At 51.1% G+C, this 24149-nt stretch overlaps 1 protein-coding gene across 1 annotated transcript in view; it reads left to right on the forward strand.

The window, feature by feature from the left end:
• Positions 1-3390: 3390 nt before the first annotated feature.
• The window catches only part of LOC144139817 (multidrug resistance protein mrp-7-like), a 53867-nt gene continuing 33108 nt past the window's right edge, over positions 3391-24149 (forward strand). The window contains exons 1-2 of the mRNA XM_077672070.1: positions 3391-3549; positions 22670-22927. Of these exons, the coding sequence (XP_077528196.1) occupies positions 3391-3549; positions 22670-22927 (417 nt within the window). The remainder of the gene's footprint in view (positions 3550-22669; positions 22928-24149) is intronic.

Genomic DNA, 24149 nt, shown 5'->3' on the forward strand with positions numbered 1-24149 from the left:
CCTCCTTGCCACCGTTGACACTCTTACAATTTTATACTCCTAGTCATCACCATGCTTCTTTCACCAGTTACGAAATGAATTGATAACGGCGTTGGCGGTGTTATCAGGAGTTTCACTTATAACTCATTACGGACTGACGCGTCTCGTTCGCTCGGAGGAAGAACAGTGGGAATTAAAGGAGTGTCGGGGAATAAAGAAGCGCGAATGGGCGCGCAGACAAGGGGAAGTCGCTGCCGCATAGCGTGCCGTGGCAGCTGCCGCCCCTAATTCGAACCCACCGAGAAGCGGCGATGCCCTCCTGGGGGAAGCAACATGTCCACTTAAACGCCGATGTGAGCCAATTATTCTTCTTCACTTTGAAGGGCTTTCGGAGCGCCATTTGCACCACTGTCTTTCATGTTTCAGCACGGGCACATCACCGGTTGCGGGTGTATCCATGCATAGGGTGATGCAGTGGAGTGGAGGTAGGGTTAACGCACGCGCAGCTAATCTCCATCCCCTCACACCGATTGGAGTGACAGTTGGGCTGGTGTGAGATTTAAACATGTTCGTCTAACGGCCGCATGCGGCCTGTCTGCTGTCCTCCGTGGTCGAGCGGTTTAGGTTCGTGTGCTACACAGACAGCAAGGAAGGAAGGAAGTAGAAAGAAGAGAGGAAAGATAACTTGGCTAGTGCCTAGTTCAGTGTCCTGTACGCGGGAAGAGGGAAATGGGCAAAAGAGAGAAATCAGAGGAATGAGATAGGTTTGAGCAGACAGGTATGTCCAGCGCTGAAGCACGAAACGTTCAAGTTCAGTAACTGTCACTGGAATCTTTCAGACTATAGTCTTGTGTTCAAGTTCGTCGACCGCAGGAAGCATTCATGAGAAGCCTACGTCGCGGGATTGAAACGGACGGGATCCCCATGCTTCTCCGCTTGAAGAAAGCTCGAGTTCTTCCAAGTTGCTGAGCTAATCGGTGGAGAACAATGTCCAATGAGAATTTACAAGCAAACATGTTTTGTTTCGTCCCCTCCTTCGACCGTGTCTTGATTTCCTGGTAATCCTTCTACACAGAATGAAAGGCACTGAATTTTTTTGTGTGGTTGCTATACGCCTCGAGCGCGGCCTGTAGGGGCGCCACTGAAATCCACCTAGCGGCCCGTTTCGAAAGCAGGCGCGGGAATCGGCGTCCGGCTGCCAAGGGCCACCGCTGCTTTTGCGGCACGTCCACGACTGAGATTTACCGTGTGCGGGTGTTTGAAATCCGTGTTTATGTGAAGCAGTCACTCTGTTCGCAAATGAGGCGTGTTTACGAGAGTGTAAATGTTTCTGACGCGATCTTAGTGTGGTATATTCGGTGTGTATAAGCGCCAGGTATGTGTCACAGGCCAGCGGCGCGGAATCAGCGTGTGATGGAGCCGACTTTATAAAAAAAATTATATATTTATACCTGAATTTACTAGCAGTGTCTCCGTAACCACTGGTTCCTCAGATGTTCATGCTGCGGTTATACACAACGATTTAAATTGTTTTTGTGCGCTTACAGAATCAGCGGGGCACTCATAACTGACAGCACGCTAGTTACGTTTGCCAATATTATACCTCAGATATTGATCACCACCATTTACAAGCCAGTCTGTGTTTATTTCGGGAATATTCAACAAAAGTACAATAGACAATGCATATTTATACTCGGGGATCAGCACACGACAAAGTCGTCTTGTCGTGAGGTGAGCGCCCGCAAACATTCATCTTCTCCTCTGCGAGCAGCGCGGAGACGGGCTTAGAATATAATCCGCGTCCGCGACTAATGCTTCTTCGAAATATTGCCATATGGCACAGGGAGCCAGCAGAATAAAGCGTAAACTGAAATCAGAGGGGCTTATCACATACCACTCTCTTCCTACGACACCTTTCATCGCTTGTTGAACAGCCTACCCTTTATACTTCCAAAAATGCGGCCGCCGTATGATCAGCTGTTCGTTGAAGTAGAAAAACAAAAGGAAAGTGAACGCAAGATTTGTGTGTGTGTAATTACTAAAACGTTCATTGCTTTATTCCGCTCCGCATTTGTACACAGCGTCCCCCTCCCTGCCCCCCTACCGATGTCGCGCAAAATAGCAGTGCATTTCGCCTATAGTTGGTCTAGTGAACCCTACCTGGCTGAAGTTTCGACGAACGTCTTTAGCATGTCAGAAGCTGCACTGTTTTTTTTATTTCCGTTAGAGAATTATGTTTCTTAATTCCGCACTTGCACAGCATTTATTTTTCCGTGGTTTCATTAACTTGCCTTGGTGTGTGGGCACATATTTAACGACGCACAATTAGGCTTAGAATATGCTTAACATTTTCGCATCGTTTATATGCTTATAAAAGGCATAAGTTATAGTCCGGGATTGGGTAATCACATCCCCGAAACATATTTTTCTGCGACGTATATATTCGAAACGAAGCCGCATTCGTTGTCCACGCTGCAAAATAAAGCCAACCTCTCATTGTGCCAGTATCAGGTCTAAACGAGGCGAAAGTAGAATTCATTTGTGCCTGATGTTTTGGAGGTGACAGGGGTGATACGTTGCTACCGTCGCCGACGCCCGGAAGAGCGGCGACGAAGCACGCAGCACCGCGTCTCAGGGTACCTCTTGCAGGCGATCGCGTACTCTACGAAGACACAGCTGCTTTTTAGGTGACCTAAACGTACTCTTTGCCTATAGACGTCACCATAACAAGTTTTTTTCAGGGCGCTGAAAGGCGAAAAGAAGCGAAACAGAACCTAAACACCGCACGCGGCCCTATCAGCCACGCAGCGCAAATCCCGTCAACGCCGCGAAGGAGCGGCGGCAGGCGGCTCAGCGATCGCGAAGCTCGAGGCGTATATATGGGACCGCCAAATTGCACGTAATCTTGATCACAGTTAGGGTGAACACGGGTGCGCGTGTGATTCCGTGCGCGCGAGCCGCCCGTCGGCGTTCCGGGTAACTTAGCACGCGCATCACATAGCCTCGTTGCAAAGGAACTGAGCATGCGTGTGAAGTTACCCGGAACGCCGACAGGCGGCTCCCGCGCACGGAATGACACGCGCTCACGTGTTCACCCTAACTGTGATCAAGATAGTACTTGTCCCTGTGACTTCATGAAAGGAGTGCAGTAAAGTGGCTGATAAATCGCCATCGTTTCTCCTGCCCTTTTCTCTGTGTGTCGCGACTGGTGGAATTGTTCAAATTGGCGGGATTTTTACTCTGAGATTGCGGTGTCTTTCGAATGAACCAAACTTGTGTTCTGTCCTCACGTTGTATAAGGGATCACTTGTGCATTTTACAATTATTTAATGTACTTTCTGCGATGTGCAGCCATACATGGGGGGGTTTAATCTTTTCAAACTTAAATCGCACCTCCTCCACTACCGAGCCATGATTGAAAACAGCGGAAACCGAGAAGCAGCTACCGTGACGATGCTCTTCGTCGCGGCCTGCACGGCCGAAGTCTTTCTTTCGGGATTTGTGGATTACGTGGCACGTCGACTAAGTCTTCAACTCAAGTTTCTTACGCAAGCGGCGGTGTTTTCAAAGGCGAGTAACGCTAGTGACTCTTCATAAAGCACAACAGTTGGTTGAACTATTTAAGGGGATCATAATGGTTTGTCGAGGCGTAATAACTGGTTTGCTTAGGAGCGTTACCTATCTTCTACTGTTCGTCGGAAGGCAGAAACCCAGTTTATTTCTAGTCCGCCACCGAACGAAAAATAAACCCATCCCGTTGATGATAGGCGTGCAAACTATCCTAATGGCGCCACAGCAGACAACACCAGGGATTTTTAAGCTTGGTCTATGGCCGTGCCGAACATTAACAGAAAACTCAACTCAAGGAAAACTCAAGGAGTGGCCGGGGCGAATGGGGGAACAACAGGGACAGCTGCGTATGGGCGCACGGCGCAAGGCAGATGCTCTGGAGAGGATGCACGCCGTATGGGGAGTTGATGAGCTTGCTGATGATGTAAGCTCTGATGTGCAGGTGTTCTCCTGGGAGAGAGGAGATGTGTGTGCGTCTTAAGCGGGATTCACACGACGGAGAAACCCTCTCTTTTTGGCCCGCAGTACCCGCTCACGTGACCGGTTTTAGGTTCCGCCCCTCGGTGGGATAGCCCGCGGAGGCTCCACGAAAGAAAATGCCTCCGCATGTTTTCGCTCGACGGCGGAGGCCCTCGGCGGGGAATGGAACCTGTTCCTCGGCGCTGTCGTCTACTAGTCCATCCCCGTAGCTCCGCACGTGTGGATGCGCCGCCAGGCCGGATAATCCGGTCACGTGCTGTTGACGTTACATATCCGTCCGCCTCCGCGCGCCTGTTCCTCCGTCGTGTGAATCCCGCTTTAAGGGTATTCACACGACGGAGAAATCCGCCGTTTGGCTCCTAGGAGTGCGCGACACGTGACCCCTACGTCACGGTTTCTCTCCGGCGCACCGCTCCGATCGGAGGTCGGAGCTTCTGCTCGCGAGCTACAAACGATCCGATGCTTGGCGGCGGAGGCGGTGGGATTTCGTCTGTTCGACGGGCAGGGGGGGAAATCTTACTGCCGGCCTGCACGTGGCCCCCCCTGCCGACGGACTCGGCTGTGTCGGTCGGTTTCGGCTGTCCTGCTTTGGTCCGTCGCAATGGCAGGAGTCAGTGGTGTACCAGGCCCACTGTATTGGGTATTCAACGCCCATGGGAGCTTGAGCAACTCCCAGGCACTCTGAGGGCAAGCGCCTTCCTAGAACACCGATGCGTGATGCGGACGCAGGCCCGGACAGCTTGGGTGACTACCGAGGTTGGTGCTCGGAATGGTAATTCGATCAAAATTTGCGATCGCAAATTTCTGTGGATCAACTATGATTCTCTTTGACCGGGGGCGGTAACGCGCTCCTGTAATCCAGTGTGGTGGAGGCCGGGGGGTCAATGTTGCGAAGTGCAACTGCACCAAGCGGTACAGTTTGTGTTATCGTGGCCCACGGTTGCTGAAGCAATGTGAGCGCTACTATGAGGCCGGGGGAGTGGCGAGCCCCTGTAACCGCAACCAGGAAGGGGCCTATAAACAAGAACCGATCTGCTCGCCGAGGGAGGTGACGAGCCCTTGTAACCCAAGTCATGGGGGTACATGCGGTACAGTTCGTTTTATCGTGCCATGCTGAAGCATGGGTACACACAATGAGGCCGGGGGTGTAGCGAACCTCTGTAACCGGAGCATGGAAGGGGCCTTTAATGCGAACTGGTCTGCTGACCGAGGGAACTTGATGAGCCCTTGTAACCTTCAGTCTTGGGGGCGAGAGTGCAGAGCCACTGAACGTTCCTCAGAGGGTCCCTCGTATTTCGAAAGATGGTATTTGTGGAGCAACTGTGACTCTTTTGGCTAGGGGAAGTAGCGAGCCCCTGTAATCCAGTGTGCGAGGAGGCCAAAGGCTGGGGGTGGTAACGCGCCCCTGTAATCCAGCGTGAGAGGAAGCCAGCGGGTCAATGTTGCGACATAATCACTACGCTCAAGCGGTACAGTTCGCACGTAGTGTTGGCGTACCATTGCTGAAGCAATGGGTAGACCACTACCGAGCAGGGGGCGTGCACACTCCTGTAACCATAGCTTGGGGCTCGTTCAGTTGAACTTGCGAACTGGTCTGCCGGCCGGGGGTTGTGACAAACCCTTGTAACCTAATGTCATATAGGCCAGAGCGTGAAAGTACGGTAATTCCACGAGACCTCCTCGAGGAATCGGGGAGGCCGCACAATCCCTGCCCAGGGAGCGTGCAAAACGGCCGCCACTGCGGAGGTTCCTGGTCAACTGGAATAAGGTCCTACGCGGAGGTCGGGCGGTCGGGTGTCAACCCGGCACTTGGCAATGCGGTTGAAGCAGGAAGGCGTGTCGAGATCGATCAAATATGACTTTCTTTGGCCGGGGGAACTAACGCACCCCTGTAATCCAGCGTGAGAGAAGGCCGGCGAGTCAAGTTGCGAAGTAGCAAGTGCTGTCAGCGTACAGTCGTTTGTATTGGGAATACCGATTTTAATCGGGAAAACATTACGGGCCGGGGGACTGGCGACCCTTGTAACCGCAAGCTTTGGCGGGGCCAGCGACCTGATCGCAATAAGTCGGGGGGAGTGACATACCCCTGTAACCAAACGTCATGGGGGCTAGATGTTGTACAGTCCGTATGAGGCCGGGGGGGGGGGGGGGAGGGCGGGTCGCGCCCCCTGTAACCTTGATGCGAGGGGCCTATAGCCTGATCTTCTCTTGCTGCCGCGGGTCGTGCTACCACGAGCTACTTGGTGTTCCGCACGGGGAAAACGAGGAAAGGTGAGGTTAGTACACCGACCGGGGAAACTCTCCTGGCTTAGTAACGGCTAGTAGGCCCGGACCGATCTCCTCTGCCAGATGCAAGGCAATGCCCGGAGACTCTTGTTCCTATGAGCGACAGTGTAGGCAAAGAGGAGGACATAAGAATAGGCCCTTATATGCCGAAGGGACCTTGCGAACGGGCCGTTGAGGCACCGTGCGCATACAAACTTCCGGTGTCCGGAGACCGTGAAAAGCAGGTGTTGCAAGTACCCGTGTATAGTGGAAAGCTTCACTGGTGATTCGTGAATACCTGGTGCGGGACCGTCGATCGAGGACGTTAGTACGCATCGGCCGCTGAGCTGGGGGTCCGGGGGGGGGGGGGCCCGGACCCCCTGCGGCCCGGCCGTCGCCACCAAATAGGGTACTTCCGGTCTCCGACGGTTGGGGCCCAGTTGTCGGACCCTATGGGTGAGCGGTACCCGTGGCAGGGACCGCACATTTGGCAATTGGCACTGTCTGATGCCCTCGCTGAGCAATCAGTCTTGGAAGAGAGTCAGGGAAATGGATTGGAGACACTGTTCAAAAACAAGCGGGTCTTGATCCCTACAGCGCCGATCAGGTCCGTATTCAAGCTACATCGAATTTCATCGTCGTGAGCACACCCTCGGAAGCTCGCGCTCGACAATATGAAAAAATCACTTCTCTTGTGCTGAAAGGCCATCAATACGAAATCTCCACGCACGTGTCGGCCCCAGCAAACACTGTGACGGGAGTGATTTTTAACATTCCCGAGGATTACACACCAGAACAAATCCTCAACAGTGTTTGTCAATACAACCCTGGCCTCCGAATACTGGACGCCAAGCGGCTCAATTCCTCTAATATTGCACAAATCCTTTTTGATGGAACCAAAGTTCCCTATTGGATCCGATACCGGGCTGCAACTTACCGTTGTAAGCCTTTCCGCAGGAAATCTGAAGCATGTACGGCATGCTGGCAACCTGGACATCGCCGGGACGTTTGCCCCAACGCACAAGCACCTCCAAGATGCCCCACCTGCGGACTGGTGACTGCTCCCGAGGACCACCCGTGTGTACCAAAGTGCATTGTCTGTGGAGGTCCCCATCTTACCGGAACTGTGGAATGCCCTAAACGGTACCAACCACGCCGCCACCCGAAGTCATACGCGCAGGCGGCGACCCAGAACACGACACCGACAAAAGAAGACTTCCCTCCCTTGCCGGGCAACGAGCAGCAAGAGCCCTCAAACTCACCCCCCAACAAGAATATTCCTTCCAAGAGCATGCCACAACGCGGCAAGCCTAGAAAAGAAGACCCAGTCGGAAACCAGGTGAGCTGCCCAAGCGCGCCATCCAGTAGCTCGCCTCAATCCCCGAACCACCCTTCTTTGACATCTACCCCTCACCTTGATGTTTTTAAAGAACTACAAGCTATCCGTGCTGAAATCACTATGTTACGTCAGGAGAACGCGGCGTTGAAACGCGAAAATAATGCCTTAAGACAGCAGATGAACTCTCGACCTGTGGAACCTTCACAAAATAGCCCTGATACTGAAAATGATAACGGAACTCCCCTCGAACCACCGCCAAAACGAAAAGCAGTCTCGGCCGACGCCACTCCTACAACTATTTCCCCCATTTCGGAAGAACGACTTGCATCCATCGAAAATGCATGCAGAAATGCACTGGCTGAACAAAAAGAGGAATATTGCCGCGAACCATACATTGGGTTTGTTTATTTGTGTTTTGCTTTTACCGCCCGGCTGCGCCGGTCTTGTTATCTCTGCGCCAAGGGAAGCGCGTGTTCCATTCTTTCTTTCTGTGCCGCATGTGTTATCTGTCGTGATAGGGAGAGCATTCCGATCTAACGTGAACAGCCCAGAATAATCTTCTTGGATCTACTATGTTCTCGATGTGAATCGACGTTTCGAGAACCACGCGCGCCCAAAGATAAAAAGCCTGCAGTGCGGACGCCGGGGCATTCGATTCTGCGACGCTCGCTGACGCAAGTCACTTTGTTGACCGCTGCTTCGCCGCCTCTGTATTCTTTTGAGTTGTTAGGGGAGCACAAGTTCGCTCCAATAAACCTGTTTCTCCTGCAAGACAACTGCGTCGTCCTTGTCTTCGTGACATCTGGTGGAGGTGCGGGGTACGATCCCCGTACCTCTCGCCCCTCCACCAGATGTCACGAAGACAAGGACGACGCAGTTGTCTTGCAGGAGAAACAGGTTTATTGGAGCGAACTTGTGCTCCCCTAACAACTCAAAAGAATACAGAGGCGGCGAAGCAGCGGTCAACAAAGTGACTTGCGTCAGCGAGCGTCGCAGAATCGAATCACTCCATGACGCCGGAACCGAACCCCGAACGACGTGCTGCTGTAAGGATTGCCGATGAACATGTCACCCTGCCACCCCGCGCAAGCTTGATGGTCGCAGTCTACTGTGAAGATGCTGCTCCTGACGTCGACGCTATCGTAGACACCGATCAAAGGGTGCTTCTCAACCGTGGTGTGTCGGTCGCAAGAGGCATTGCGCGCTTCAAGGAACACCAATCCCACATTTTGGTTACGAATTTCACCGAGGAGTACCAGCATTTAAACAAGGGCGCGGCAATTGCATTCCTCGAAGAAGCGCAAGAAGCAAGTGACGTGATCGCGGTCGCCGACTTTGAACGCACACCCGTAGAAACCTTCAAGCTCCCGCAGCCTTTCGACGTGAATCCGGCGCTACCGCAAGAACAACGGAACAAGTTATTGGCTTTGCTGCGTCGCTATAGCGAATGTTTTTCGTCGAGCGCAAAACTACGTCAGACCCCTCTAGCGAAGCACCGAATAATAACCGAAGATGGAGCCCGACCCACCCGACAGTCACCGTACCGCGTCTCTTCACACGAGCGGGAAGCCATCCGGACTCAAGTCGACGACATGCTAAGCGACGACATTATACAGCCCTCGAAAAGCCCCTGGGCTGCGCCCGTCGTACTCGTAAAGAAAAAAGACGGCACATTAAGGTTTTGTGTTGACTACCGGCGACTGAACAAAATCACGAAAAAGGACGTGTACCCCCTCCCCCGAATCGACGACGCCCTCGACCACCTCTGCCACGCGAAGTACTTCTCATCGATGGACCTGAAGACCGGCTACTGGCAAATTGAAGTGGACGAGAGAGACCGAGAGAAGACTGCATTTATAACCCCAGACGGCCTATACGAGTTCAAGGTGATGCCGTTTGGGCTGTGCACAGCACCAGCGACGTTTCAAAGAGTCATGGACACTGTGCTAGCTGGCCTTAAGTGGCACACCTGCCTCGTATACCTCGACGACGTAGTGGTATTCGCCCGGACTTTCGACGAACACCTTGCAAGATTGGAGTCTGTACTCGAGGCCATTCGTACGTCGGGGTTGACGCTGAAGCCTGAAAAGTGCCGTTTCGCATACGAGGAACTCAAGTTCTTGGGCCACGTCGTCAACGCCGCGGGAGTCCTACCTGACTCGGCAAAAACTTCAGCTATCGCGAACTTCCCTAGGCCGAAAGACAAGAAGGGCGTGCGAAGATTTCTCGGGCTGTGCGCATACTACCGGCGCTTCGTCGCAAACTTCGCACGCATTGCAGAGCCACTCACGCGCTTGACGAAAGACAGCACCCCTTTCAGCTGGGAAAACGACCAAGAAAAAGCATTCTCCGAGCTGCAAAAACGCCTGCAAAGCCCGCCCTTGCTCGCTCATTTCGACGAAAATGCCGAAACGGAAATGCACACGGACGCCAGTGATATAGGCTTGGGTGCCGTCCTTGTCCAAAAGCAAAGCGGCTGCGAAAGGGTAATCGCCTATGCCAGCCGTGGTCTGTCGAAGGAAGAGAAAAACTATTCTGCCTCTGAGAAAGAGTGCCTGGCTATTATATGGGCGATTTCAAAATTTCGCCCATACGTGTATGGAAGGCCATTCAAGGTTATAACAGACCACCATGCGCTGTGTTGGCTCGCCAATTTGAAGGACCCCTCTGGCCGTCTTGGGCGCTGGAGCTTGCGCCTGCAGGAGTTCGACGTTACAGTCGTTTATAAATCCGGCAGGAAACACTCCGACGCCGACTGCCTGTCCCGCGCCCCCGTCGACCCACCACCAGAAGACTCTGATGAAGACAGCGCGTTCTTCGGGATCGTGACGGAGAGCGACCTAGCCGCCCAGCAGCGTGCCGACCCCGACTTACGCGTCATAATCAAGTACCTCGAAAGATGCAACGTTGCCGTTCCTAGGACCTTCAAACGCAGCTTACCAGCATTCAGCCTGAGAAACTCCGTCCTCGTGAAGAAGAATTTCAGCCCCGGAACAAGAGCGAATTACCTTCTCGTCATCCCCGCGGACCTTCGTGACGAAATTTTGGAAGCGTGCCACGACGACCCGTCTTCCGGACATCTCGGCACAGCCCGCACTATTGGAAAAATCAAGGCGAGGTACTACTGGCCCGGCCTTACCTCTGACGTCACCCACTACGTCCGGAGCTGCCGTGACTGCCAGCGACGAAAAACACCGCCGACAAGACCCACCGGACTTCTGCAACCGATCGCCGTCCCATCGAGACCATTTCAACAGATTGGAATGGACCTTTTAGGCCCGTTCCCTACGTCACGATCACAGAACAAGTGGATTGTCGTAGCGACAGACTACATGACGCGCTACGCAGAGACCGCCGCTCTTCCGAGGGGGACTGCACAAGAAGTGGCAAAGTTCTTTATAAGCCAAGTTGTGCTGCGACATGGAGCCCCGGAAGTCCTAATCACCGACCGCGGAACGGCATTTACTGCGGAGCTGATGCAAGGAGTATTACGCTACAGCAACACGGATCACCGAAGAACGACGGCGTACCACCCCCAAACGAACGGACTAACAGAACGTCTGAACAAGACAATCGCAGATATGCTGTCAATGTACGTTGACGTTGAACATAAGACTTGGGACGAAGTGCTCCCGTATGTCACGTTTGCGTACAACACGGCTATCCAGGAGACGACGCAGCTGACGCCGTTCGAGCTTGTCTACGGTAGAAGGCCAACTACGATGCTCGACGCCATGCTTCCGCACGTAGAAGACGACGACCTCAACGCCGACGTCCACGGATATCTTCAACGTGCGGAGGAGGCCCGCCAGCTCGCTCGAGTTCGTATAACGGACCAGCAGCTGGTGGATGCGGGCCGCTACAACCTCCGACGCCGAGACGCCGAGTACCAACCAGGGGATCGTGTGTGGGTTTGGACTCCCATCCGACGACGCGGACTCAGTGAGAAGCTCCTGCGACGCTATTTCGGACCCTACCAGATTCTACGACGTGTTGGCCAACTTACCTACGAAGTGATCCCTGATGGTGACTCCGGCACATCACGACGACGCAGGCGGCCTGAGGTCGTCCACGTGGTTCGCCTAAAACCTTTCTACGGACGATGATGAACTTTTATTTTCATTTTTTCGGACTGCCGCTTATGTTAGCATCGGGTCGATGCACTCTTAGAGGGGGGGTAATGCCGCGAACCATACATTGGGTTTGTTTATTTGTGTTTTGCTTTTACCGCCCGGCTGCGCCGGTCTTGTTATCTCTGCGCCAAGGGAAGCGCGTGTTCCATTCTTTCTTTCTGTGCCGCATGTGTTATCTGTCGTGATAGGGAGAGCATTCCGAACTAACGTGAACAGCCCAGAATAATCTTCTTGGATCTACTATGTTCTCGATGTGAATCGACGTTTCGAGAACCACGCGCGCCGAAAGATAAAAAGCCTGCAGTGCGGACGCCGGGGCATTCGATTCTGCGACGCTCGCTGACGCAAGTCACTTTGTTGACCGCTGCTTCGCCGCCTCTGTATTCTTTTGAGTTGTTAGGGGAGCACAAGTTCGCTCCAATAAACCTGTTTCTCCTGCAAGACAACTGCGTCGTCCTTGTCTTCGTGACAATATATTAATCTTCATCAAATCCTCTTAACTAACCAATCCACTATGCAAGCTAACATTGAAGCGCTACGTGCTGAAATGCATAACTTCATACAAGGACTGGTAGCCAGCAATACTGCCCCAATCCTTGCGCAAAATATTCCTATCCCACCTTTCAATCCCGCCAATGGACAAGCGTCATAAGCCAATTAAAGTCTGGCAGTGGAATTGCAGGGGCTTTATCCGAAAACGCCCCAACCTGGAGATGCTTCTTTCAATGGAATCAGAAACACCTTCAATTATAGCCTTACAGGAACCTGGCCTCAAGGTAAAACTCACAGGGTACCAAACATTTCAGTCTAGCAATAATCCGTATACAGCTACGCTAGTGCAACGAAACATCCCCGCGGAACGTCAGCAATTCGATAGCATCGACATACCTCATGATTTTGTCGTATTATATCCTCCAAAACGCGCTGCCTCCCGACTTTATATACTGAATGTGTATAGCAGCCCTCGAGAACACGCCCACAGCTTTACTCAACTATTCGCTCTTGCCTCACGAGCCGCGCAACAGCACCCAATAGTTGTGCTAGGTGATTTCAATGCCCCTCACACGGCGTGGGGCTACAGCCAATCCACACGAAAAGGCCGCCTCTTATGGGAATTGGTACAATCTCAACGGCTCACTGTTGAGTCAGATCCTTCAATCCCCACGCGGATAGGTAATAGTGCACAAAAGGACACTTCGCCAGACCTCTCTTTTACACGCCGGATAGATGTGGCAAAATGGAGCTGCACGACCCACACTTTGGGCAGCGACCACTTTATCATTCAACTTGACATTCAGTTTGCTTCCACGTTAACACCACGCCTTCGACAACAATATCTCACCGATTGGGACGCCTTCAGACGTGCTTGCGAGCAGAACTCTCCCCCCGAGGTCAATGCCGCTACACTTCAGGAGTGGGTTAACGAACTAATAGACACAAAACGGCAGTACGATCAGCTAATAGACCCAGATATTCCCGCTGAAACGGTGGACACTCGCCTACAGCACCTGTGGGACGCGTACAAAAGCTTACAGCGCAGATGGAGGCACCAGAAACATAATAGACGCCTTCGCCTTCAGCTAGCAAACGTTGGTAAAGCAATAGAGGCATACACAGCCGAGTTGACCCGCGCGCAATGGGGGCAGTTTTGTGACCAGATGAAAGGCAACCTTGGCATGCGCCGCACTTGGGCCATATTGCGCCATATGCTCGATCCCGGTCACTCCCGAACAGCCAACAACCATCGCCTCACAAAAATAATCCAGACATTCCCTGGAACTAACCAAGAACTTCTAGAACGCCTCCAAGCACTATACATAGCCCAGGGGAGCACGATATCGCTTCCGCCTTATCAAGGAACGGACAACGAGGAGCTCGATCAAGATATAACCGAAGCCGAGGTCAGAGCGGCACTTCTTACCATCCGGCCTGGGTCAGCACCAGGTCTGGATGGCGTAACAAACAAACTGCTCCGCAACCTTGATGACAACTCCATCACAGTATTGACCCAATACTATAATTACTACTGGACCAATGGAATCCTACCTCCTACGTGGAAACACGCCAAAATTTCCCTAATACCTAAGCCTGGAAAACCGCTCAGCCTTGAACACCTTCGTGCAATTTCTATTACGTCCTGTATGGGAAAAGTCATGGAGCACGTTGTCCACGCGAGTCTGGTAAAATATCTTGATCGAACCGGGGCATTTCCGCATACTATGATAGGATTCCGGCATGGGTTATCTACCCAAGACATACTTCTACAACTACAACACGAGGTCATCACACCTCCCTCCAAAGTGGACGCGGCAGCCATTCTTGCACTTGATCTCAAAAAAGCTTTCGACCGAGTATCCCATACGACCATACTCCAAAATTTAGAATCAATAGCTCCAGGCCAACGCACGTACAACTATGTAAAGAACTTCTTAACCGCCCGTACTGCAGTGCTACAAATTGGGGATATTGTAACCGACACCATACCCCTTCCTTCAATAGGCACTCCTCAAGGGGCTGTACTCTCCCCCCTGCTTTTTAACTTGGCCCTGCTCAATCTTCCTCAGCAGCTTGCTCGGATTCCTCATCTTCAGCATAGTATTTATGCTGATGACATAACCCTTTGGACGTCGGGAGGCAGCGACGCACAAATAGAAGATGTTCTTCAAACCGGGGCTGACATAGTAATTGCAGAAGCCACTAAGGCAGGCCTTGAATGCTCCCCTGAAAAGTCCGAACTTCTTGTACTTCCAGCGAAACGAACTTCTCCGTCAAACACCTCAATAAAAATCCATATGAGCCACACAAACGTACCGTCAGTACCGAGCATAAAAATCCTAGGGCTCACTATACAGAGTAACCGAGCCAACACTCGGGATATTGCACAACTAACTTCTCAGGTCAACCAAACGATAGGCCTCATACGCCGCATTACTGTCCGCAACAAGGGGCTAAAAGAGGCCGAGCGAATACAGCTAATTCAAGCTTTTGTAATTAGCCGCATTACTTACTCCTTGCCATATCTTAATCCCTCTCCATGTGAATTATCTAAAATCAATTGTCTGATTCGGAAAATTTATAAAACTGCTCTCCAGATACCTCAAAGTACTTCCACTGCCCGACTGGAACAGCTCGGCGTCTATAATACCGCGGAAGAGCTAATCGAAGCTCACCTGCTTAGCCAGTACTCTCGCCTGTCGGAAACACCTACCGGCCGACACATTATGAACAGGATAGGCATCAAAGCCCCAATAATAAGTGACGTGCGTGTCCCCATTCCCCAAGAAATTCATGGATTTCTACGTGTGCGCCCACTCCCGCGCAATATGCACCCAGTGCACAATCAGAAGCGGAGAGAACAGCGTGCATGGGCATTGGCTAAAAAGTACCCCATCAGGCCAAATACGGTATATGTAGACGCCGCTAGTTACAGACATCACGAAGCATATGCAGTGACGGCTATATATGACCCCATGGCACCCCCCCTCAATTCTCTCACCATACGTACGCGCCAAGCGTCATCGGCGGAAGAGGCGGCTATTGCGCTAGCTATATCACATCGGCCGACCCCGGCAATTATAATTTCTGATTCGAAAACGGCCATCAAAATTTTGCCAAGGGGAATATTTCTCCCCTGGCGCTCAAAATTCTCCTTCAAAATCCTCCAACCTCCCAGGTGGAGCTGATCTGGACTCCTGCCCACACAGGGCTGGGGGGCAATGAAGCGGTCCACACAGTAGCTCGAGAGCTTACCATCCGAGCAGGACCTACTCTTGTCCCCCTCCATGGAGCCCAGTCGGCTCGCGACAGCCTATTGAGCTTCCACGATGTCACTGCGCATTACCGCCTCACCCGCCGTCGATACCCGCCTGCTCACCCGGAACTGACTAACGCCGAGGAGCGACTCTGGCGCCTCATGCAAACTAACACTTTGTCATGTCGAGCCAGGCTGAATTTAATTTACCCTACTGTGTACCCCTCACCCAATTGCCCTGCATGTGGTGCACACGAGACCATCACACATCTTATGTGGAATTGCCCCAAAGACCCTTTTCCCTTAATACCCACTGGCGAGCACTGGGAGGAGGCGCTGGGCAGCTCAGACCTGCAGGTTCAGAAGAATCTAACGCAACGAGCGGCCGAGGTCACCGGCAAGATGCAGCTGTCGGTCACCACACCTCAGTAACCCAGAATGTACAAAATAAAGTTTTCTCTCTCTCTCTCCCACCCTTTTTCCCATAACCCATCCCAATGTCCAAGTTCCCGTTCCCAGCAACCCACCATATCCGGCTTTTTCCTAGGGGGGACAAGGGGGGTCCCCCCGGGCTCGTCCCCTTGGCGGTGGGTAGCAAGAAAGCTTTTCCCGTTAATTTCTCTCCACCTTCGGGTGGACAAAATTCTCTTTGCCGGTTGGCCTGTTTTTGTACTGTTGCAATTGGGTATAACCGGTTATACTACTGTGGAACCGGGGAGCTATTGAAAGCTCCATTTACACGATGGTAGACGGGCAGCTGCCCGCGACTCAAGTTCTAGAGTGGTTGCAGGTGCTCTATTTTTATTGCTTTTATTACATTGGACGCGAAAATGCGCCGCGCACACGACAGGCGCTCTGAGGGAGCCGCGTATACCACCAGCACGGTCGCTGGGCGAGCGGCGGCCGCGGCCGCGAAGTGGTGTAGGCCGGCGAAGTTAGCTCGAGCGATAGCTTGTTGTAGCTCCTCAAGGCGCAAACAAAGCTGCGCATACGAGAAAGAGGATAATGATGTGATATAAAGTTGCATTCAAAATCGTCATCGGCACCGCTTGCGAGAGCGGCAATCGCATATTCGCCGTAGTGTTAAGCTTAACATTTGTATGTGGGCCTATAGGCGGACCGGGCGGTTGCTCCCAGCGCGCGTATCCCCATCCACTGCCTCGCGCGTCGCGCGCCGTTCTCTATCAGCGGCAGCGCCTGCATCGCGTCCACGGCCAATTTTTGGGAGGCTGACAAAATCAGTACGTAGGGGCTTTAGCAGAAATTGCCGCCGTCGTGAAATCGGCGGTGCTCCGGCAGCTCTGCTTTAGAGATAGGCGACTGCAAACAGGGATGTCAGTCCGACAGTCGCATCCTCCGTGTGAGCGAAGGAGCTGGACGAGCGGAAGTCCGCCGGCGGTGACGTCACGACCTCCCTCGTATTTCTGTGCTGAAACGCTCCGTCGTGTGGATACCGCTTTAAATGTGCAAAAGAAGCGCCAACAGCTCTGCGTTTCACCAGTCTTCACGACGTTAAGTCTATAACCTTTAAAAGGACCGTGCAACACTTTTGGTAAACGCTTTCACTCTTTCCTTCACGTATGAGAACACTGCGAAAGCGAGAGTTATCGGCAGCATGGAGCGGCACTGCGTTATTTCCTCGTCACACCAGATACGCCTTCCGTTTTTGCTTGGTTTTTGTTGCTTTATATTTAAAGTTGCCATTAAAAAGCGTTCATTGCTGCAACTAAACGAAAACCGGCCACCAGCTGCTACATGGTCTAAGTGACGTAATTCGGGCCGTCGAAAAACTTCAAGACCGCGAAAGAGAGAAAAATCTTTTTAGTGAGTTTCCAAGTTTAGAGCCGTAATATTTTGGCTGGGGTACTTTGCGACCCCCTAAACTAAGTAATGGGTGTGTTGGATGACTATGTTCCACAAGCATTTAAGATTTTAAAAAATGTTGAAGAAAGTGTTGCAGGGTCCCTTTAAAAAGTAAGGTTCAACTTTATTGACTATTTTGCTGTGGTGATGTTTCTTTTGCGTTATCAACATTTTATGCGCAAACCCTGCAGTAACCACCCACCATTATCATCGCTTAGAGACTGTTGGCCGAAAAGGAATGTCTTGCTTGTTTTTGCGGAGAACCAACTCTGCTTGTCCCCTTGCGCGGTATTTGTAACTGCCTCACCCATACTCTTCTAGGTTACTTTGTTTAAGCAGCTCCACTACCTGTTTCTTTCCACACTTACTAAGCTGCCTAATATGCCCTAAACCACTTCGCAACACCATAGAGAGAGAGAGAGAGAGAGAGAGAGAGAGAGAGAGAGAGAGAGAGAGAGAGAGAGAGAGAGAGAGAGAGAGAGAGAGAGAGAGAGATGACTTTATTTGATGACCGAGATGGGTTCTGAAGGGTAGACAACTTGGAAGGTCTCCCTCCCTCATCCGCCTGTCAGTATTCCTTGGATCTTCGCGGCGGCTTCGGCCATCCGGACTGCTGTCAGTTGTGCCTCCGGTGTGGAGCTGAGCAGAACAGTCTCCCATTGTTCTGCAGTCTTAATTTTGTAGCTTCTAAGTGTATCTACATCGGATTTGCTATTATATAGCCATGCGTATTTTTTTGGAGCCTATGGCAGGTCCATATCATGTGGTGTAGGTCGGCTCTGCTGTTGCATAAAGTGCAGAGGTTTGAGTAAAGGTCTGGGTAGCAGCGGTTGAGGGAAACAGGGCTCGGAAAAGTGTTCGTTTGCAACCGTCGCCACGTGACTGCCTCTTTCCTGGAAAGAGTGTGGTGGGCCGGTGGATATTTGCATCTGGATAACCTGTAGTTATTTATTATATCCCTGTATGTGACTAGCCTGTCTTTGTGAGATCTAATAACATGTGCTTGTTCTTGGCTTTCCTGCGACGTCTTGTGTGGGGATGATAGTGGTTGTGGTGGCGTCGTAGGCAACACAGCTCGGTTGACCAGAGCTCGAGCGGTTGCGTGGGCCAGTTCATTCCCCTGTAGGCCGCAGTGGGCCGGAGTTCATATCAAAGAATTTTCCTTTGGTTAGGGGACTTCTCTCCCAACGAGGCTGCTGCAGGGGAGATCCTGGCTTCCGAGAAGTTAAGAATGGCGGACTTCGAGTCGCTTATGATTGTGGTTGCGCGGGTAGAATTTATAGCAATGCTATGGCCATTTCCTCTCTCTGAGTGGGATTTTTGGCCGGCGTGGAGACGCCGTCATTGCTGACGACTGCAATTGCAATGGCGTTGAGACAAGAGCCGCCGTTGTAGTAGTCGGCTGCGTCAACGTTGACAATCTCCCGTGGCTCACAATGGGTTCGGAAACGTTTGTCAAGAATCGTTCTCTAGCTTGTCTTCTTTCCACATTTAGTTCTGGATGCATATTCCTTGGTAGTGGTGGGATGCGGATGTATTTTCGCCATTCGTGTGGGAGGTAAACTTCATTTGGGAAGGAACTTCCACTTCGGATTCCTAGTGACTGCAGAATGTGTCTTCCCGTTTTTCTTTTAGATAGCCGTTCTAATTGGACTGTTTGTTGCGCTTCAATTAGTTCTTCAATCGAGTTACTGATACCTAATGCTTCGAAGCGTTCGTTGGGTGTGGTAACAGGTAATCCCATTGCTTGTTTATACACTTTCTTAATTAAGCCATTATATTTTTACTTTCTCGTCATTTTTGAGCTGTAGGAAAGGAATGCTGTAGGAGATTTTACTAATTACGAAGGTTTGTACGAGCCGTATGAGCGTGTGTTCCTTCATACCTCTATTCTTGTTTGCCACTCTGGAGATGAGTCGCATGGTGAGATGAGTGCTCTTCTCGAGATGAAGGGTTGTCTCTTTGTTGTGACCATTCGATTGCAGTCGTAGGCCGAGGATTCTAATGGTGTTGACAACTGGGATCTTCTGGTTGTTGGCGTAGACGCAGATGTCGGGATTCTATGGGTCTCTTTTCCGTCCCCTACTGGTAGGCCGGTAGATGAGCAACTCGGATTTTTGAGGAGAACAGTCCAGTCCTCGTCCTCGAACATAATTTTGCACCATGTCTACTGCCTTTTGTAGGGTGTCTTGAATGTGGCCATCGCTGCCGCCGCCGATCCACAGAGTAATGTCGTCGGCGTGCAGACTGTGGTGAAGGCCTTTGATGTTGATTAATCTCTCAGGCAGGCCTAAGAGTGAGACGTTGAAAAGAAATGGGGAGAGCACAGACCCTTGAGGTGTACCCCTACCACCCAGGGCAAAATCACCCGACTCAAGGTTGCCGACGGAAAGGGAAGCAGTCCTGTTTGTAAGGAACTCTCGGATGTAATTGTATACTCGCTTCCCTGGGGCTATCTTGCCTAGCCCGTCTAGTATCGCTTCGTGTCTGACGCTATCGAAAGCCTTCGTGAGGTCAAGACCTAAGATTGCCCTTGTGTCCAAAGGAGAAAGCTTGTCGCCGTCGATTATTTGATATTTGATTTGTAGCATAATATCCTGGGTCGAAAGCTTCGCTCTGAACCCTATCAGAGTGTGCGGATATAGGTCATTGTGGTCCATGTAGTTGCTGATACGGTTAAGAACGACGTGTTCGAGGAGCTTGTCAACACAAGATGTAAAGAGATTGGTCTTAAGTTGTCAATGTGAAACTTTTTTCCCAGGTTTAGGTATCATGACTATTTTTGCAGTCTTCTAGATTTTGGGAAGGCTGCCTCTCAACCAGCACTCGTTTATGAATTTAGCTAGCGCAGTTAGGGAAGGCTCGTCGAGGTTTCTAAGCGTCTTGTTGGATATGCCATCGGGTCCAGGTGTCGACTTCGTCCGCAGCTTTTGAACAATCGCACTGAGTTCCTCGACAGTGATTGGGTGGTCAAGTAAGGTGTTCTCTGGTCCGGAGTAGTCCGGGAGCTTTACGGGGGGATTGGAGTCGACGTACTTGTCTTTGATTATTTGTATGAGCTCGGCATTTGTCCCGTTGTGCACGTGGAGAATTCTGTATAAATTTAATTGCTGCACGGTTTTACCAGACTCAAGATTCGTAAGGCATCGCAGAATGTTCCATGTTTCGGGGTGCCGGATCTGGATGTCCATGCATTCACACGTTTCGTGCCATTGCTGCGCGAGAGTAGATCAGCGTGTTCTTGAATTTCGCAGTTTAATCTAGCTATTCGCCTTTTCAGGGTGCGGTTGTGTTTTTGCTTCTTAAGCCGTTTCTCTAATCCCTGTTTGGCTTCCCACATGTGAAGTAGGCGGGAATCAGCTGTTGCAAAACCCGCCTCCTCTGGTATGGTTTTCGTATATTTCTCGACGTGCGCCTTCAGCTGTGCTGACCATGTGTCGATGTCGGTTATGTCCAGCATACCACCGTCGTGGTCACACTCAGCAAGTCTCAGGGTTCTGAAGTCGTCCCATTCGACAACCTTGATTTTGTGCCCTTTGGGTTCAGCTGGGCCAGCACTTAATTGGATAGATATAATGAGGTGGTCGCTCCCCAGATTTTTCTGGGTGCAAACCCATAAAAATAACTTTTTAACACATGGCATCTGCTAGAGCCGTTACCAAAATTTCTTTAACTGGCTGAACAAGAAACACACCGTGGACTGTTAACAAATATGGCTGAAAGCACTATAACCACTAGTCTTGTTCCTAGCGTAAAAAAAGCTCTGGCCACGACATTGAAATATTCGATTACCAACGTTTGTTTTCGAGTACATACTGGGCATCGCCCCTTGGGAGCACTAGCTTGTCTACTCTGGTAAGTTGTGTTTTACGCAGTATTGGGCCCTAACAATTCGGACCTGAGGCTGGCTTCTTTTACGGCTCCGACCCATGTTCGCACAGTCGGTAGAACACTTGTTTATAAAAGCGATTTCAACTTCAACCAGCTACATCTGAAAACTGCCGAAACATACTCGTTGCAAACATGCCGGAGGCAAAAGCGAAGGGCTAAGACTTCAGAATTTCGCAGTAGTTTTATTCAAATCCCGCATCGGCGGGGCAGGATAGGGCTGAGAGTACGAAACCTGTGTTATAGACAAGCCTTTTACCGGCTGTACATTCATGTAGGTTATATGAGTGGTATTGTTTCTTCATAAATACCCCACTTGTCTGGAGCGCTCGGGCTTCCGTCTCTTTAGTAGTTCGCACTCCTTCAGCCCTAAGATTCACTATAAAAAGCGCGGCTTGCAAGGAGCCAAAATATTGCCACAGTTGTAAAGATAATCTAATTTGAAACACATTTGAACATTTTGAGAATATTGGAAAAACAGTAGGCAAAAAGATGGTTACAACTGATGTGTTTCTTTTGCTATGATACTTAGAGTGAATCTTAATGCGCAACACCTTTAAATTCACTCATTGTGTCACACGAGACCTTCAGCCGCCAGCGCGTGAGCTTCGCCTTACCTCCTTATCGCTTCGGTCACTCGGAGCCTCGCCGCTGCGGCCCCAACGGCTGCTTCGCCTGCGCTTGGCTGCCGAGCGCCAGCTCCGCTATCTCCGCGTGCTCTTTAGGGAAAGGAGACCATGCGACTAGGTAAAGGAATCACGGCTGCCTCGCCACCGATGGCACGACGGCTTGGCTGTCCGTACGTGCGGTTCAGTGCAGAGGAATGCTGAATCCAAATATTCAGTTGATATTGCTGGGCGGCAAACTACCAAATCTCAATCAAATTACAAAACACTGTTAGCACAGTATTTGCTGTCGCATACAGGAGCAACTTCCTCTGTAAGATGAAACGAGCTACGTCGCCACTCCGCCCACACTGTGATGTGCGAGAAACCCTCTGGGACCTGCTCTGTGAATGTGCTCGATTCAGTGCTCAACGAGTGTACCTGGAAGTGTCTTTCGGACTGCCGCTTTCCATGGACATTCATCTAAAGGACATTTTAGGACCATGGGCATGTCCCAAACGTGCATTACGGGCTACAAAAGCTCTGATAGAGTACCTGCAATACACAGGTTTAAACCAGTCTCTGTGAAAAACTAAAACAAATAACGCAACGTTTCTTTGCGCATCACGTTCTTGAACATCATGGCCATCATATTCATCACATCATTAACTGGCGTAGCAACATAGCCATTTTAGCCCGGCTAACATCGCCAGACTTCATTAAAGATCGTTCTGTCTCGCTTTCTCGCTCGTTGCAATTAGGTTTAGGTGTGTTAAACCCGGGCCGTTTTTTAAAGATGGCACGCATGAGCGCCACTGCACTGTCCGAGGCTCCAGCTGGATACCTCTTGTCCGTGGTAGCTGTTGACGTCGAGAAGCTGAACATTGCCGTCATCATCTTCGCTCGAGACAGCTGTGGCATCCTCTGTCTTCCGCTGCTGCTGTGGATGCTGGCCAAGCGAGTGGGCGCGTTGCCAGTTGCCGGATGTGTTTGTTGGCAGCTAGCCTGCTTGATCCTCTATGTGGCCGCATCTAAGCTGCAAGTGGCTCTTTGGGTGAGTAGTGATCGCCGTCTACCGCATTTGTCGCTTTAGCTTGTAAACGGAGGCTGGCCCCGCTGTTCCCAAAGTGAGATTTTTTAAGACTATAGTGTTTCTTGGCCTGCATAAACCCGAAAATTTTGTTCTGTTTGTTGGTCTCTATTTTTCGCCTTTCTTTTTATCTTTCTGTCCGTCAAACTGTCTGTGGGTCTCTCTCTCAATTTAGCCTTCCGGCCAAAAGGGACTTGGAAAGAATGGCCGAAGGAGAGGTTTATGTAGGCAAAACGAGCCCAAAGCACTAAATTCAGAAAAACATATTATGCTTGTCAACCTTGGTCAGAAAAAAGAAAATATTAGGCCTATCTTAGGCAAACCATGCACACATAAGTACTTTTAGCGCTGCCCTTTTAATTAAATATAAATTACTGCTTCATTTTCGAGATTGCAAATAAAAAATGCGCCGTAAAAACAATATTTGGACCCTAAAGTACAAAAAGCGCTCGCACGCGTGGCTTCTGCCCTATGGTGGCAGTCTAATGAGTCCATCAGTAATAAAAAGTTCGATTAGATGGAACGGGAGCACTGATATGCGCTAGAATTGAATTTCCCAGAGCAAACCTCTGCCGTATTCACCGCGGGAGGCCCTGGACGGGAGTGGAAAAGCATGACAGGTGGGCCGGAGAGAGAGGAGAGGCGTTTCCATGGCAACGGCGTCACTGAACTATCGCCTGTAGATGCGGTGCCAATTTTTTTTTACAGCAATGGTATTTAAGCTTGGATTCCATTCGTTCATGGATTCGCGCAAAACTACGCACAGCAAAATGGAGAGGAGAAAATTGGGAGGCCAAGAAGTGTAAACGGAAGTGGCGAGGAATGAAGGAGCCGACGAGCAGCTATGGGGAGTGCGCGCCTGAAAAAAAAGAAAGCCCTTCCCGTGGTCGCAATCGAACCTGGGTCCCTAGTGTTATAAAACCGGCGTCCAACAGACTGCGCTTTCGTCGCATTCGGCGTGGTCGGCATCGCTTTCGGTTTTGAAGCGCGGGTGTTGCCTTTGAAATTTGGCAAAAATTGAAGTGGACAGAAGTTTGAGGTGCCCAGGGGCGCAAAACAGGGGTGCAAAAGAGAAAAACTAGAAAAAGGGAAGCTGGCACGAAAATGACCTGACCAAGTCCAAAATATGCGTCTTGTAGAGTGCGGTTCACAGTTAAAGGGAAACGGCGAGGGCGTGGCCACGGCG

The sequence above is a fragment of the Haemaphysalis longicornis genome, unplaced genomic scaffold (genome assembly GCF_048455015.1).
Source record: "Haemaphysalis longicornis isolate Haplotype H1 unplaced genomic scaffold, Haemaphysalis longicornis Haplotype H1 scaffold_5, whole genome shotgun sequence".
Taxonomy (NCBI): domain Eukaryota; kingdom Metazoa; phylum Arthropoda; class Arachnida; order Ixodida; family Ixodidae; genus Haemaphysalis; species Haemaphysalis longicornis.